The following is a 17,030-nucleotide window of genomic DNA, read 5'->3' on the forward strand; positions in this document are numbered from 1 at the left end:
CTCAAGAAAATTGGGGTCTTGAGGAACATGTATAAGAGGGAGCATAAGAAGATCCAGGAATCAAGGAGATCAGGAGCATCAGCAGATGATGTTTATGTACCCAGGCTGTGGTACTACAATCAACTCCGTTTTCTGGATGACCAGAATGAAGCCAGGCCATCACTTTCAACCCTTCCCTCCACCCTTCCCTCCACCCCAGCAGAGGCTGATGAGGAGCAAGCTGGGTCTTCCATCCTGGATGAACCAGATATGACCATCTGGAGTCAGGTAAATTATTTTAACAAATATTTACTGTACTAATATTAATGATGTTAACTGGATGTTATAATTGTCTAAAATAATTTTGCACTCAAAATTGTGTATACATATCAATTGACAGTAGTGGCTAAATATGTTTGGCACCTGCTTGAAATAATTAGGGTGTCTGATTAGACTCTTTTATTAAAGAGATGTATTCACATTGAATTTGCTATTCATGAGAAGCAAACTGTGTGTCATTGATGAACCCAAAAAAATATACTCAAACTATTGTCCTTTTTTTATACACAGGATGAGTCCATCCAGGAGGAATGTGGGGAAAGTGGCAGGCAGGAGGAGACCGGGCCCATGGACAGCCTGGAGGAGGCCGGATTCACCATCATCCTGGAGGAGGCTGGGCCCAGTGTCAGGCAGGAGGTGGCTGCTCCCAGTGAGGTGGCTGCTCCCAGTGAGGTGGCTGCTCCCAGTGAGGTGGCTGGGCCAAGTGAGGTGGCTGGGCCCAGTAGGAGCCTGACCGAATCCCAAGTGCCTCCCCTCCACCTTCCCAAAAAAAGGGCCAGGAAGGGGATGGTCACACAGGACGCATCCCTGCGCCTCATGCAAGAGGCCACCCGTTTTTTAAGGAGCCCCCCCGAAGCGGAAGAATCCTATGGCTGCTACTTAGCCAGCAGGCTTCTTCAGATGGATTGGGAGCAGCGCCTCATTTGTGAGCGCCTATTTGGGGAAACAATCCATAAGGGGCTGCAGGGCACGCTAACACAAAACACCCAACTACATGAGGCAGCCCCCCCTCCTCCTCCTCCTCCTCCTCCTCCTCCTCCTCCTGCCACAACTGAAACACCAGAGCCACAGCCTCAAAAGAAGGCTACAGGGAAGGCTGCAGGGCAGCGTGGAGGAAAGGCTGCAGGGAAGAGAAGAAAGTGATGACCTGGGTTCAGTCTGGTCTGACAGAAGACGCAGGCTGTTGTAGGACCACAGTCTGGGGACATCTAGATCATCTGCTGGTGCTGTTGATCTCTGGGATTCTTGGACCAGATTGTGCTCCCTCTTATATGGACTCCGCAAGATCCCAATTTTCTTGTACACCGACTTTTTCCAGCGTTGACTTCCTCTTTATTTTATTTTGACCATGAATAAATGGATCTTTTTTGAGTTTAGCAAAAGACTTTATGTGTTTTCTTTTAACCACTTAAGGACCGCCTAACGCCGATTTACGTCGGCAAGGCGGCACGGGCAGGCAAAATCACGTACATGTACGTGATTTGCCTCTCGCGGGTGGGGGGTCCGATCGGACCCCCCCCCGGTGCCCGAAGCGGTCCCGTTCTGTTCCCCGGCGATCCGAGATGAGGGGGAGGCCATCCGTTCGTGGCCCCCCCCTCGCGATCGCCGCCGGCCAATGGGAACACTCCTTTGCTGCTGTATGCTAAACAGCAGCAAAGGAAATGATGTCATCTCCCCTCGGCTCGGTATTTTCCGTTCCAGCGCCGAGGGGAGAAGACATCAATGTGAGTGCACAACACACACACACACAGTAGAACATGCCAGGCATACAAAACACCCCGATCCCCCCCCCGATCGCCCCCCGACCCCCCCCCCCAATCACCCCCCCCCCCTGTCACAAACTGACACCAGCAGGTTTTTTTTTTTTTTTTTTTTTTTTTTTTCTGATTACTGCATAGTGTCAGTTTGTGACAGTTACAGTGTTGGGACAGTTAGTATTACCCCCCTTTAGGTCTAGGGTACCCCCCTAACCCCCCCTAATAAAGTTTTAACCCCTTGATCACCCCCTGTCACCAGTGTTGCTAAGCGATCATTTTTCTGATCGCTGTATTAGTGTCGCTGGTGACGCTAGTTAGTGAGGTAAATATTTAGGTTCGCCGTCAGCGTTTTATAGTGACAGGGACCCCCATATACTACCTAATAAATGTTTTAACCCCTTGATTGCCCCCTAGTTAACCCTTTCACCACTGATCACCGTATAACCGTTACGGGTGACGCAGGTTAGTTCGTTTATTTTTTATAGTGTCAGGGCACCCGCCATTTATTACCTAATAAAGGTTTAGCCCCCTGATCGCCCGGCGGTGATATGCGTCGCCCCAGGCAGCGTCAGATTAGCGCCAGTACCGCTAACACCCACGCACGCAGCATGCGCCTCCCTTAGTGGTATAGTATCTGATCGGATCAATATCTGATCTAATCAGATCTATACTAGCGTCCCCAGCAGTTTAGGGTTCCCAAAAACACAGTGTTAGCGGGATCAGCCCAGATACCCGCTAGCACCTGCGTTTTGCCCCTCCGCCCAGCCCACCCAAGTGCAGTATCGATCGATCACTGTCACTTACAAAACACTAAACGCATAACTGCAGCGTTCACAGAGTCAGGCCTGATCCCTGCGATCGCTAACAGTTTTTTTGGTAGCATTTTGGTGAACTGGCAAGCAAGCACCAGGCAGCGTCAGGTTAGCGCCAGTACCGCTAACACCCACGCACGCACCGTACACCTCCCTTAGTGGTATAGTATCTGATCGGATCAATATCTGATCCGATCAGATCTATACTAGCGTCCCCAGCAGTTTAGGGTTCCCAAAAACGCAGTGTTAGCGGGATCAGCCCAGATACCTGCTAGCACCTGCGTTGTGCCCCTCCGCCCGGCCCAGCCCAGCCCACCCAAGTGCAGTATCGATCGATCACTGACACTTACAAGGCACTAAACGCATAACTGCAGCGTTCGCAGAGTCAGGCCTGATCCCTGCGATCGCTAACAGTTTTTTTGGTAGCATTTTGGTGAACTAGCAAGCACCGGCCCCAGGCAGCGTCAGGTTAGCGCCAGTACCACTAACACCCACGCACGCAGCATACGCCTCCTTTAGTGGTATAGTATCTGAACGGATCAATATCTGATCCGATCAGATCAGATCTATACTAGCGTCCCCAGCAGTTTAGGGTTCCCAAAAACGCAGTGTTAGCGGGATCAACCCAGATACCTGCTAGCACCTGCGTTTTGCCCCTCCGCCCGGCCCAGTCCAGCCCACCCAAGTGCAGTATCGATCGATCACTGTCACTTACAAAACACTAAACGCATAACTGCAGCGTTCGCAGAGTCAGGCCTGATCCCTGCGATCGCTAACAGTTTTTTTGGAAGCTTTTTATTGAACTGGCAAGCACCAGCGGCCTAGTACACCCCGGTCGTAGTCAAACCAGCACTGCAGTAACACTTGGTGACGTGGCGAGTCCCATAAGTGCAGTTCAAGCTGGTGAGGTGACAAGCACAAGTAGTGTCCCGCTGCCACCAAAAAGACAAACACAGGCCCGTCGTGCCCATAGTGCCCTTCCTGCTGCATTCGCCAATCCTAATTGGGAACCCACCACTTCTGCAGCGCCCGTACTTCCCCCATTCACATCCCCCAACGAAATGCAGTCGGCTGCATGAGAGGCATTTTTATGTGCTCCCGAGTACCCCTACCCAACGAACCCCCCCCAAAAAGATGTTGTGTCTGCAGCAAACGCGGATATAGGCGTGACACCCGCTATTATTGTCCCTCCTGTCCTGACAATCCTGGTCTTTGCATTGGTGAATGTTTTGAACGCTACCATACACTAGTTGAGTATTAGCGTAGGGTACAGCATTGCACAGACTAGGCACACTTTCACAGGGTCTCCCAAGATGCCATCGCATTTTGAGAGACCCGAACCTGGAACCGGTTACAGTTATAAAAGTTAGTTACAAAAAAAGTGTAAAAAAAAAAAAAATATATATAAAATAAAAAAAAATAGTTGTCGTTTTATTGTTCTCTCTCTCTATTCTCTCTCTCTATTGTTCTGCTCTTTTTTTACTGTATTCTATTCTGCAGTGTTTTATTGTTATTGTTATTGTTATTATGTTTTATCATGTTTGTTTTTCAGGTATGTAATTATTTATACTTTATTGTTTACTGTGCTTTATTGTTAACCATTTTTTTGTCTTCAGGTACGCCATTCACAACTTTGAGTGGTTATACCAGAATGATGCCTGCAGGTTTAGGTATCATCTTGGTATCATTCTTTTCAGCCAGCGGTCGGCTTTCATGTAAAAGCAATCCTAGCGGCTAATTAGCCTCTAGACTGCCTTTACAAGCCGTGGGAGGGAATGCCCCCCCCCCCACCACCGTCTTCCGTGTTTTTCTCTGGCTCTCCTGTCTCAACAGGGAACCTGAGAATGCAGCCGGTGATTCAGCCAGCTGACCATAGAGCTGATCAGAGACAAGAGTGGCTCCAAACATCTCTATGGCCTAAGAAACCGGAAGCTACGAGCATTTTATGACTTAGATTTCGCCGGATGTAAATAGCGCCATTGGGAAATTGGGGAAGCATTTTATCACACCGATCTTGGTGTGGTCAGATGCTTTGAGGGCAGAGGAGAGATCTAGGGTCTAATAGACCCCAATTTTTTCAAAAAAGAGTACCTGTCACTACCTATTGCTATCATAGGGGATATTTACATTCCCCGAGATAACAATAAAAATGATTAAAAAAAAAAAAAAAATGAAAGGAACAGTTTAAAAATAAGATAAAAAAGCAAAAAAATAATAAAGAAAAAAAAAAAAAAAAAAAAAAAAGCACCCCTGTCGCCCCCTGCTCTTGCGCTAAGGCGAACGCAAGCGGCGGTCTGTCGTCAAACGTAAACAGCAATTGCACCATGCATGTGAGGTATCGCCGCGAAGGTCAGATCGAGGGCAGTAATTTTTGCAGTAGACCTCCTCTGTAGATCTAAAGTGGTAACCTGTAAAGGCTTTTAAAGGCTTTTAAAAATGTATTTATTTTGTTGCCACTGCATGTTTGTGCGCAATTGTAAAGCATGTCATGTTTGGTATCCATGTACTCGGTCTAAGATCATCTTTTTTATTTCATCAAACATTTGGGCAATATAGTGTGTTTTAGTGCATTAAAATTTAAAAAAGTGTGTTTTTTCCCCAAAAAATGCGTTTGAAAAATCGCTGCGCAAATACTGTGTGAAAAAAAAAAATGAAACACCCACCATTTTAATCTGTAGGGCATTTGCTTTAAAAAAATATATAATGTTTGGGGGTTCAAAGTAATTTTCTTGCAAAAAAAAAAAAACTTTTTCATGTAAAAAATAAGTGTCAGAAAGGGCTTTGACTTCAAGTGGTTAGAAGAGTGGGTGATGTGTGACATAAGCTTCTAAATGTTGTGCATAAAATGCCAGGACAGTTCAAAACCCCCCCAAATGACCCCATTTTGGAAAGTAGACACCCCAAGCTATTTGCTGAGAGGCATGTCGAGTCCATGGAATATTTTATATTGCGACACAAGTTGCGGGAAAGAGACAAATTTTTTTTTTTTTTTTTTTTTTTTTGCACAAAGTTGTCACTAAATGATATATTGCTCAAACATGCCATGGGAATATGTGAAATTACACCCCAAAATACATTCTGCTGCTTCTCCTGAGTACGGGGATACCATATGTGTGAGACTTTTTGGGAGCCTAGCCGTGTACGGGACCCCGAAAACCAAGCACCGCCTTCAGGCTTTCTAAGGGGCGTGAATTTTTGATTTCACTCTTCACTGCCTATCACAGTTTCGGAGGCCATGGAATGCCCAGGTGGCACAAAACCCCCCCAAATGACCCCATTTTGGAAAGTAGACACCCCAAGCTATTTGCTGAGAGGTATAGTGAGTATTTTGCAGACCTCACTTTTTGTCACAAAGTTTTGAAATTTGAAAAAAGAAAAAAAAAAAAAGTTTTTTCTTGTCTTTCTTCATTTTCAAAAACAAATGAGAGCTGCAAAATACTCACCATGCCTCTCAGCAAATAGCTTGGGGTGTCTACTTTCCAAAATGGGGTCATTTGGGGGGGGTTTGTGCCACCTGGGCATTCCATGGCCTCCGAAACGGTGTTAGGCAGTGAAGAGTAAAATCAAAAATTCACGCCCTTAAAAACGCTGAAGGCGGTGATTGGTTTTCGGGGCCCCGTACGCGGCTAGGCTCCCAAAAAGTCCCACACATGTGGTATCCCCATACTCAGGAGAAGCAGCTAAATGTATTTTGGGGTGCAATTCCACATAGGCCCATGGCCTGTGTGAGCAATATATCATTTAGTGACAACTTTGTGCAAAAAAAAAAAAAAAAAAAAAAAAAGTGTCACTTTCCCGCAACTTGTGTCAAAATATAAAATATTCCATGGACTCAATATGCCTCTCAGCAAATAGCTTGGGGTGTCTACTTTCCAAAATGGGGTCATTTGGGGGGGGGTTGTGCCACCTGGGCATTCCATGGCCTCCGAAACTGTGATAGCAGTGAAGAGTGAAATCAAAAAGTTACACCCTTAGAAATCCTGAAGGCGGTGATTGGTTTTCGGGGTCCCATACGCGGCTAGGCTCCCAAAAAGTCCCACACATGTGGTATCCCCGTACTCAGGAGAAGTAGCTGAATATATTTTGGGGTGCAATTCCACATAGGCCCATGGCCTGTGTGAGCAATATATCATTTAGTGACAACTTTTTGTAAATATTTTTTTTTTTTTTTTTTTTGTCATTATTCAATCACTTGGGACAAAAAAAATAAATATTCAATGGGTTCAACATGCCTATCAGCAATTTCCTTGGGGTGTCTACTTTCCAAAATGGGGTCATTTGGGGGGGTTTTGTACTGCCCTGCCATTTTAGCACCTCAAGAAATGACATAGGCAGTCATAAACTAAAAGCTGTGTAAATTCCAGAAAATGTACCCTAGTTTGTAGACGCTATAACTTTTGCGCAAACCAATAAATATACGCTTATTGACATTTTTTTTACCAAAGACATGTGGCCGAATACATTTTGGCCTAAATGTATGACTAAAATTGAGTTTATTGGATTTTTTTTATAACAAAAAGTAGAAAATATCATTTTTTTTCAAAATTTTCGGTCTTTTTCCGTTTATAGCGCAAAAAATAAAAACTGCAGAAGTGATCAAATACCATCAAAAGAAAGCTCTATTTGTGGGAAGAAAAGGACGCAAATTTCGTTTGGGTACAGCATTGCATAACCGCGCAATTAGCAGTTAAAGCGACGCAGTGCCAAATTGGAAAAAGACCTCTGGTCCTTAGGCAGCATAATGGTCCGGGGCTCAAGTGGTTAAATCATTGATTTTACACACAATGTTAAATTAACAAGGGACAACAATCTCATTGAGTTTGGAAAAAACACACCAAAAATACATTACTAATGTTAATAATGTTCAAGTGCTAAGTCTTGAAAATCAAAAAATTTACATAACCAAAAACGGTGCTTTGGGTTAACTTTATCTAAAAACTAAAAAATAATCACTATAAAAAAAAAAAAGAATAATGGGTTCTTTGTGGTAACTTTACAAACCTAAAAAAAAAAAAAAAAAGGGGAAAAAGTATTATTAGTATGGAAACATTGTTTTTAAAATGCATACTATATCATTCATGAGATCAAAGAGAAAAAGAATCCAGAAATCAGTTTGGGAGAACTCTGATTATGAACAGCAAAACACCTTCATTCTTTAGAGCATTCGTAAAGAAGAAATAAAATGCGCTGCATTCAACGATCACAGATTTTGCAGCGTGATGAATGTGCTACCTACAATACGAACACTAGTTTTACTAGACCGAGTGCTTCCGTTTAGTTTTTGCTTATGAGCATGCGTCGTTTTTTTGTCCGTCGGACTAGCATACAGACGAGCGGACTTCGGGGTCCGTCGTAGTTACGACGTAAAGATTTGATGCATGTTTCAAATCTAAAGTCCGTCGGATTTGAGGCTAAAAAAGTACGTTGAAAGTCCGGAGAAGCCCACACACGATCGGATTACCAGCCAGCTTTAGTCCGTCAGCGTCCATTGGACTTTTGTAGACGAAAAGTCCGACCGTGTGTACGCGGCATAAGCTTTTCATGACTTCCCAACCCATACATTGTGTTGTGTGTCACATATTTTGTACCTATGTATGTGATATATTCTTGGTGGCTGCTATGCATTCACTTTTCACCTGTAAATAAGGTAGTTCAGTGTACAACAATGGTTTATACTGCGTAATGCTAATCATCACTGCACTATTATAGTAATAGACAAAATTTGTGAATTGAATTCCATCACAATCAGGCATCATTTTGCAAGTAGTCATTTAGGAGCAGAGTGTTTCCATCTCAAAGTCCTTAGGAAGAAGCTTTAACTGTGTGCATTGTTTTTTTGTTTTTTTCATGGACCAGCCTCGTTTTGGATTTAAGGTGTTTACATGTTTAAAACAGTTTTTTTTGCTAGAAAATTACTTAGAACCCCCAAACATTATATATGTTTTTTTTTCTAACACCCTAGAAAATAAAATGGCGGTCGTTGCAATACTTTTATTCGCACCGTATTTGCGCAGCGGTCTTATAAGCGCACTTTTTTTGGAAAAGATTCACTTTTTTGAATAAAAAAATAAGACAACAGTAAAGTTAGCCCAATTTTTTTTTATATTGTGAACTATAATTTTACGCCAAGTAAATTGATATCCAACATGTCACGCTTCAAAATTGCGCCCGCTCGTGGAATGGCGTCAAACTTTTACCCTCAAAAATCTCCATAGGCGATGTTTAAAAAATTCTACAGGTTGCATGTTTTGCATTACAGAGGAGGTCTAGGGCTAGAATTATTACTCTCGCTCTACCGGTCGCGGCGATACCTCACATGTGTGGTTTGACCACCGTTTTCATATGCGGGCGCTACTCGCGAATGCGTTGGCTTCTGCGCGCGACTTTGTCGCGACGGGGGGTTTTTAATTTTTTTTTTTTTTAATTATTTATTTTACATTATTTTATTTATTTTTACACTGTTTAAAAAAAAAATGTGTCACTTTTATTCCTATTACAAGGAATGTAAACATCCCTTGTAATAGAAAAAAGCATGACAGGACCTCTTAAATATGAGATCTGGGGTCAAAAAGATCTCAGATCTCATATTTACACTAAAATGCAATTAAAAAAAAAAGTCATTTAAAAAAATGACATTGAAAAAAATATGCCTTTAAGAGGCGCGGGCGGAAGTGACGTTTTGATGTCGCTTCCACCCAGCAGTGTCATGGAGATGAGTGGGCGCCATATTAGCCTCACTCATCTCCAGGCACAAGAGGGAGATGGATGCAATCGCCTCCGGCGCTATCGACGGCTCTGGTAAGTGGCGGAAGGCATCGGATTGCGGTGGGAGGGGGCCCCTCTCCTGCCACCGATAAAAGTAATCGCGGCGAATCCGCTGCAGGGACAACTTTTATCAGAAAGCGGACCGCCACATGAAAATGGGGATACCGGGGTTATGGCAGTTAGCAGCTGCTATAACAACGATATCCCCCTTCAAAGTTTGGACATACATCGGCGTGCGGCGGTCCGGAAGTGGTTAAATGCCTTTAACGAGAGGATTTATATATTTTATATTATTTCTATAAAGATCTTTATTTTACAAAAAAACATTTAATATGATGTATACTATGACAGTGGTCAGAGCACTATCTGATTCCAGGGCTGTGGTGTTTTTTTTTAGGCTCCAAAGGTTGATGATGTTTGGTAAAAATAAGGTTTATTGTGTTTTGGGTTCTGAAACCTGGCTAGGGAGAGTGGGAATGGGTTCACTGACCACTCCAGAAAAGATTTTCAGTAAGTTGGCTTTAATAATAGGAAGTGATTGTCTGAGTGTGGTGTATGCATGTTGAGAAGCCTGTCTGTAAAGTTAAAGGAGAAGCACAGCCAAAGCTCGCTTTGGACCTGTTTTTAGCAGACAGTGGGCTGAAGCCCACTGTCAACTGATGTCACAGAGCCGGTGCAGGCTCGGGCAAGATTTAGACAATGAAGTTAGGATCTGCCCACATGCCTGGACCAGTACCAGCAAGCTGCTGATAGCCTGAGCTGGCTGCTCCCTCCCCCTCTACAGCCCAGAGCTCCAGTGAGGGAGGAGGGGACAGAGCAGTGACTGACAGTCGCCAACTCTCTGCTCAGGGATCGCTCAGTTCTCAGTGTTATATCCGGCGGCAGACAGATGCAGTCCCTACTTCTCTTTTAATGAAATTGAACTATGTATCTTCAGTTTGGACTTATTTTGGACCTAGGCCCTGTGTGAGGATAACTTCTGTTATTTCTTATTTATTGATTTATTGATTAAAAACAATTAGAGTGGAAACCCTAGAAAAATTACGGTGAATGATTTGGCCTTTATGCTTGCTCACTTTAGAGCTAAACCCACCCCCACACAATATACACTAGAAAATGTGTGTGGATATTTATTAAAGTGATTTGTAAACCTTACCTGCTCTGTGCAGTGGTCTTGTGCAATGGTATCCTCATTGACAGTGCATAAAACTATTATGAAAAAAATTCCAGTTCATACACCATATTGACAGTTCATATGCACCCGTGTGGTCCACACTTTAATTCTTCACGCCGTGCTCCAACACCAAGCACACTCACTCTACGAGTTTTGTCCTATGGACATCCTCAGGAAGCAGTTGATGTCCATGTAATATATATATGCAGCAAAAAAGAGGGTGAGCTTTATTGCGTAGCCACCAAACATATGTGTCTACAGAGCCAGAGGCTTTGTGCTGAGAGCGAGCTCATTGTGCACTCCCAGCATACTAATCAAGCTGTCACTGACTGCTCTCAGTCACGACTTTTAAAGAGAAGGCAGTGGGACCTGATCATGTGACAGCTTTGAGAGCTAATTACAGCAGTCAGATGATACAGAAGCTGTATCCACCTCCCAGGCATTAAAGCCCATTTAAAAAGCCTCCAGGAGGCAGTGTTAAAGGGGTTAAAAATTAAAAAGGGAGCTAATTAGGTGAATCACCAGTGAAATGCATTATTTGCTTATTTCTACTTTCATTTTGATTACAGTCTTCTGCGCATCTTAACTGGTCTCACAATTCGATTCGATTATGATTATCCTGTCAAGTACTCGATTTGATTCCATGATGCATCATGATGCAGCACGGTTAATGCCCATGGTTTTCATCAAAAACCCATCAGTGCATTATCATCAGTGCAGCCTTATATGTGCCCATCAGTGCAGCAATATCAGTGCAGCCTCATCTGTGCAGCCTCATCAGTGGCCATTAGTGCAGCCTCATCAATGGCCATCAGTGCAGCCTCATCAGTGGCAATCAATGCAGCCTATCAGTGCCCATCAGTGCAGCTCCATCAATGCAGCCTTATCAGTGCCCATCAATGCAGCCTGACCAGTGTCCATCAGTGCAGCCTCAGTGCCCATCAGTGCAGCCCCATCAGTGCCCATCATTGCAGCCGCATCAGTGCCCATCAATGCAGCCTTACCCATGCCCATCACTGCAGCCCCATCAGTGCCCATCAGTGCAGCCTATCAGTGCCCATCAATGCAGCCTCACAAGTGCCCATCAAATGCAACCTATCAGTGCCTATCAGTGCAGCTCCATCAATTGAGCCTTATCAGTGCCACTTCCCATCACTGCAGTCTATCAGTGCTCATTAATGCAGTCTCATCAGTTCCCATCAATGCAGCCTCATCAGTGCCCATCAGTGTAGTCTCACCAGTGCCCATCAGTGCAGCCTAATCAGTGTCAATCAATGCAGCCTCATCAGTTCCCATCAAATGCAGCCAATCAGTGCCCATCAATGCAGCCTACCAGTGCCCATCAGCGCAGCTTACCAGTGCCCATTAAATGCAGCCTACCAGTGCCCATTAATGCAGCCTCATCAGTGCCCATAAATGCAGCCTCATCAGTCCCCATCAGTGCAGCCCCATCAGTTCCCATCAATGCAGCCTCATCAGTGCCCATCAGTGCAGCCTCACCAGTGCCCATCAGTGCAGCCTCATCAGTGCCCATCAATGCAGCCTCACTAGTGCCCATCAATGCAGCCTCATTAGTGCCCATCAATGCAGCCTCAAAAATGCCCATTAAATGCAGCCTATCAGAGCCCATCAAATGCAGCCTACCAGTGCCCATCAAATGCAGTCTATCAGCACCCATCAATGCAGCCTACCAGTACCTGGATCACACAGAGCTCCCACTGTCACATGGAGCTTGGATTTGAATTGCCCGGTGGCTGCTGTCAGCAAAGTCCCACCTCCTGGACCGGCTCTTATGATACACGTGACACTGATTCGATTTCCTGGCATTGGATCAGTGTGCCTTATATCATAGGAGCTGGTCTAGGAGGTGGGACTTTGTTAAAGCAGTGGCGACTTCCATCGCCCACCAGGAGTTTCAGATCCAAGGCCAGTGTCACAGCAGGAGATCCAGCTCTGTGCGACATACACATACACTTTTAGGCATGGAGAGGAGGAGGGAGGAGAGGACTCTGGCAGGGGCACGCTGAGATTACGTCATTGATGCAATCGCGATTCAGCTGTTCTCTGTATCAATGCAGAATCCTTTAAGACTGAATCGCAATGCATGGTTTATATGATTATTTTCAACACCCCTACTCTTAATTATTAAATAATGCAGAGAAAAGCAGTATTTATTTAATAGTTTAATTTAATATGTACTTTCAAATGAATTTGTAAAATTGCACCTTCACAAATTTCTATTCACTGATGTATGGCACAGTGGTCAGTGTGCAGAGGTACATAATCTATTCATCTTTCTCCAATACTGCAATTCGATACTACAGATATTTAGCACAGAAAATGTAACCTAAAGGTAGGGGCTTGCATGTAAATTATGTATTTAAAAGCAAACATATGAAGCATGAGCATTTTTTGCTGTTTCAAAGTGCGGTGAAAAACATGATGTGTTCTTATAAAACTGATAGAAATTCTGAACTGTCCTATGAATCTTACTAAAGCCATCTTTCTAAATGAATGGTTAGCTGTACTACATGAAGCATAACCAGCCCATATTTAACTGACCTACAATGTTAATTGACTTCTTTTTTAAATCCTCTTTCTACACAAAAAACAAATATTATACATGTAATAGCCCATGGTAACTGTATTATATATTATCTATGTGGCATTGTTTTAAAGGATCCTGTTTATTTTCAATATGTAATTTTTGCTCTATAATGTATTTATAGAATGCTTAAGGTGATTGTATCCATATTAGTCCACTTGTTATAATACAGTTAAGTACTGTCCATGATACTTTTTGTTTGCATTAACAGTTACATTTTTAGGACACGATTTTTGGGTGTACCTTCATCTTTTTGATCCAAGCAGAGCTGATACATTAAAGCTTAGCAAAATGTTAAGAAGAAATCTGCAAAGACAACAATCTGATAAAAATGCACACATGGGGTAAAAAAAGTATGAATATAAGTTAGTCAGATAAGCAGTATAGAAGGGAACTGTAGAATGGGAGGGAGGGGGATGAGTCACAGAGGTGAGAATGGTCGTAAAACAATTTTATAGTGATGTGGAAAACTGAGGTCTTAACTTTTTTGTGTCAAATTAAATAATTTTTTATGTAAAAGAAAAAAAAAAAAAACACCGAACACTTAAAAAACAAGGCAAGTATGTTTTAATGTCTGTTCACAGTGATATTTTTGTCTCTCCCTTGCTTTACCCTGGCCACAGGCCTTTCAACTTGCTATAACAGAACTTTGAAACTAAGCAGATAGTGTAATTTGAATTTTGGTCTGCTCAGTCAGACATTATCGAATGTGTGATCATCCTTCTTAAAGTGTGACGTTGAAAAGGTGACTTTTGAACATCATTCCTTTTAGTGGACAGAAAAAAAAAAAATACATAGCTGCAATAAAAAATATCAAGTGAAAAATTCAATATGCTGGTTCTGAAGAAGTCTTGGAACCTGTAAATTAAATTAGTAACAGAGTAAATCACAGGAAATTGGAGAAAATGCTAAATCTGTAGTCTAGAGGTCAGGCTGTAATCTAAAGCAATAAATATTGCTAGAAAGTGTTATATTGGGAGGATAGCTTATAACGTTGTGTTGTTCTTCTTCTTTCAAGGTCATGGATTATATGGAACATTTGAAATGCTGTCATCTTGGAGGAAGACTAGAGAAGACCAACATGTAAAAGAAAGGACAGCAGTTGTGTATGCAGACACCATGATTTCCTTCTCTCTCACCACTGCCATGTATCTAGTTACCTTTGGGATTGGTGCCAGTCCCTTCACAAACATCGAAGCTGCAAGGATATTTTGCCGCAATTCATGTATAGCAATCTTCTTTAACTACCTCTACATAATATCATTCTATGGCTCTAGCCTTGTGTTTACTGGGTACATTGAAAACAATTACCAGCATAGTATTTTTTGCAGGAAGGTGCCAAAGCCTGAAATTCTACAGGTCAAATCATTGTGGTACAGGTTTCTTATGACTGCAAGATTTAGTGAAGACACAACAGAGTCTGAAGAAACAAACTCCTATGAAAGTCATCTTTTGGTTTGCTTCCTTAGACGATATTACTGTGACTGGATAACAAATACATATGTAAAACCTTTTGTAGTTCTCTTTTACCTTGTTTATATTTCCTTTGCCTTAATGGGCTACTTGCAGGTCAATGAAGGGTCTGACCTAAGTAACATAGTTGCAACTGAGACACGGACCATAACATACACTGCAATCCAGCAAAAGTATTTCAGTAACTACAGCCCAGTTATTGGCTTCTACATCTATGAATCTATAGAATACTGGAATACAAGTGTCCAGGAGGATGTTCTAGAATACACAAAAGGATTTGTAAGAATATCATGGTTTGAGAGCTACTTAAACTATCTCAGAAAACTTAATATATCTACTGGATTACCCAAAAAGAATTTCACTGACATATTGAGATACTCTTTTCTGAAAAACCCAAGGTATGCATATTTTTCTGAAGACATCATCATACCCAAGAAATACAACAACGAAGTAGATGTTGTGGCCTCTAGGATGTTTCTGATTGCAAAGACCATGGAAACAAACAGGGAAGAACTCTATGATCTTCTTGAAACTTTAAGGAAACTTTCTCTTACGTCCAAAGTAAAATTCATTGTCTTCAATCCATCTTTTGTCTACATGGACCGATATGCTTCTTCAATTGGAGCTCCATTACAAAACTCCTGTATAAGTGCTTTGTTCCTGCTGTTTTTTTCATCATTTCTTGTTGCCAGCTCTATCATCAATATTTGGATAACACTAACCGTGGCCTCTGTAGCGTTTGGAGTAATCGGTTTCATGACATTATGGAAGGTTGAGTTAGACTGCATATCTGTACTTTGCCTAATCTATGGGATTAACTACACCATAGACAACTGTGCACCACTAATATCAACATTTATCTTGGGTAAAGAATTTACTAGGACTAAGTGGGTGAAAAATTCGTTAGAATTGCATGGGGTAGCCATTTTACAGAGCTACCTCTGTTACATTGTTGGTCTGATCCCTCTCGCAGCTGTGCCTTCAAATCTGACCCGTTCACTGTTCAGGTGCTTGTTTTTGATAGCATTTGTCACATTCTTTCACTGCTTTGCAATTTTGCCAGTTATGCTGACTTTTGTTCCACCCTCAAAGAAGAAGAGGAAAGAAAAGAAAACCCAGGAAAACCGTGAAGAGATAGAATGTGTTGAAATGGTGGACCTGGACAGCACTAGAGTGGTTGACCAAATTACAACTGTTTGATTTTTTGTTTTTTGCATTTTCTAAGTTTCACCCTAGGTCTTACTAAGAGAATGTTTTGATGGAACTTCTTTGAGACACAATTATCCAATACAACCCATTCAATGGATGATCCAAAAAAAAAGAACTTTTAGCCTCAGTACAAAGAAAAGATAAACATAAAGCTGAATTACAGCGGTTTAGGCATTGGTTATATGGTGGTAGAATATTCCAAATGTTAGAATAATCTTAGAACAGTTTATTCATTTGGTTCAAACGTTCATATGTTTAGGAAAACAGTGCCAGCTCTCACTCATGTATACATCCTACCACATTCCTCTAGCCACTCTCTATGTTGCGCCTTCTCTCTCTCCCTTCCCCACTTATATTTCTCTCTTATATCCTCATTTTCTTTATATGGTTTCCCTCCCCTAATCCCCGGAGCTGATTCATAAAGGAACTGGTGGCCTATAGCTACAAGCCCAGTTTCAGCTATTTTCTATCAAATGGGTAATCTAACTTGATGGACAACTTAATTGCTTGTCCCCAAGCTCTTTATCCATCCTTCCTCCCTTTCTCGCTCTTTCTCTCTTTCTCTTTCTCACTTCCAACACAAGCACATATAAACAAGTGGTTTCAATTGCTTACACACTGTAAAAGAAACTCGCTTTGACACATTTTGTTCAACTCTCTGTTTTATATTCTTTTAGAGTAAAGTCAATAAATAGAATCAAAAGGAGACTGCAACATTCTCAAAGTAATTTGTATTAATTGTTAAGCAGGAAATGTTATTTCAATGCTGCTCATAAGGCTGTTACTGTTGCTGAGTCCAAACGCCTACAAAGGTCAGCTGTTCATAAAGAGTTAGTTCAATGTTCTCATACACATTCCAGCATTTTTGTAGATTTATAGATCTTAGCTTATCCCTTTACTACATAAATCCGCTTTTCGGGCCTTGTGTTTAAATTTTGCTTTTTTTTAAGCTGTTATATATATTTTTTGATATAAAACAAAATATGCAGCATTGTAGTGTCAATTAAAACACATTATTAAATAAACGGCATTGTAGTATTATTGTGCAGCATGCACATTCATAATTTAGGGCAGTTTATGACAAATCTATGTAACTTAAATTATTTAAAGCAGATAAACACTTGATTTTTTTTTCATAAAGGAATTTATATGTGGCATTGATAGCTTCTTAAAAGGCCTATTGCTTAGTGCCAAAG

At 42.1% G+C, this 17,030-nt stretch overlaps 1 protein-coding gene across 1 annotated transcript in view; it reads left to right on the forward strand.

Moving 5' to 3' along the window:
• PTCHD1 (patched domain containing 1) overlaps nt 1-16,537 on the forward strand; it is a 389,276-nt gene extending 372,739 nt beyond the window's left edge. The window contains exon 3 of the mRNA XM_073616506.1: nt 14,171-16,537. Coding sequence (XP_073472607.1) covers nt 14,171-15,825 — 1,655 coding nt within the window. The 3' untranslated portion in view covers nt 15,826-16,537. The remainder of the gene's footprint in view (nt 1-14,170) is intronic.
• Nucleotides 16,538-17,030: the final 493 nt, after the last annotated feature.

The sequence above is a fragment of the Aquarana catesbeiana genome, linkage group LG02, assembly GCF_042186555.1.
Source record: "Aquarana catesbeiana isolate 2022-GZ linkage group LG02, ASM4218655v1, whole genome shotgun sequence".
Lineage (NCBI taxonomy): Eukaryota > Metazoa > Chordata > Amphibia > Anura > Ranidae > Aquarana > Aquarana catesbeiana.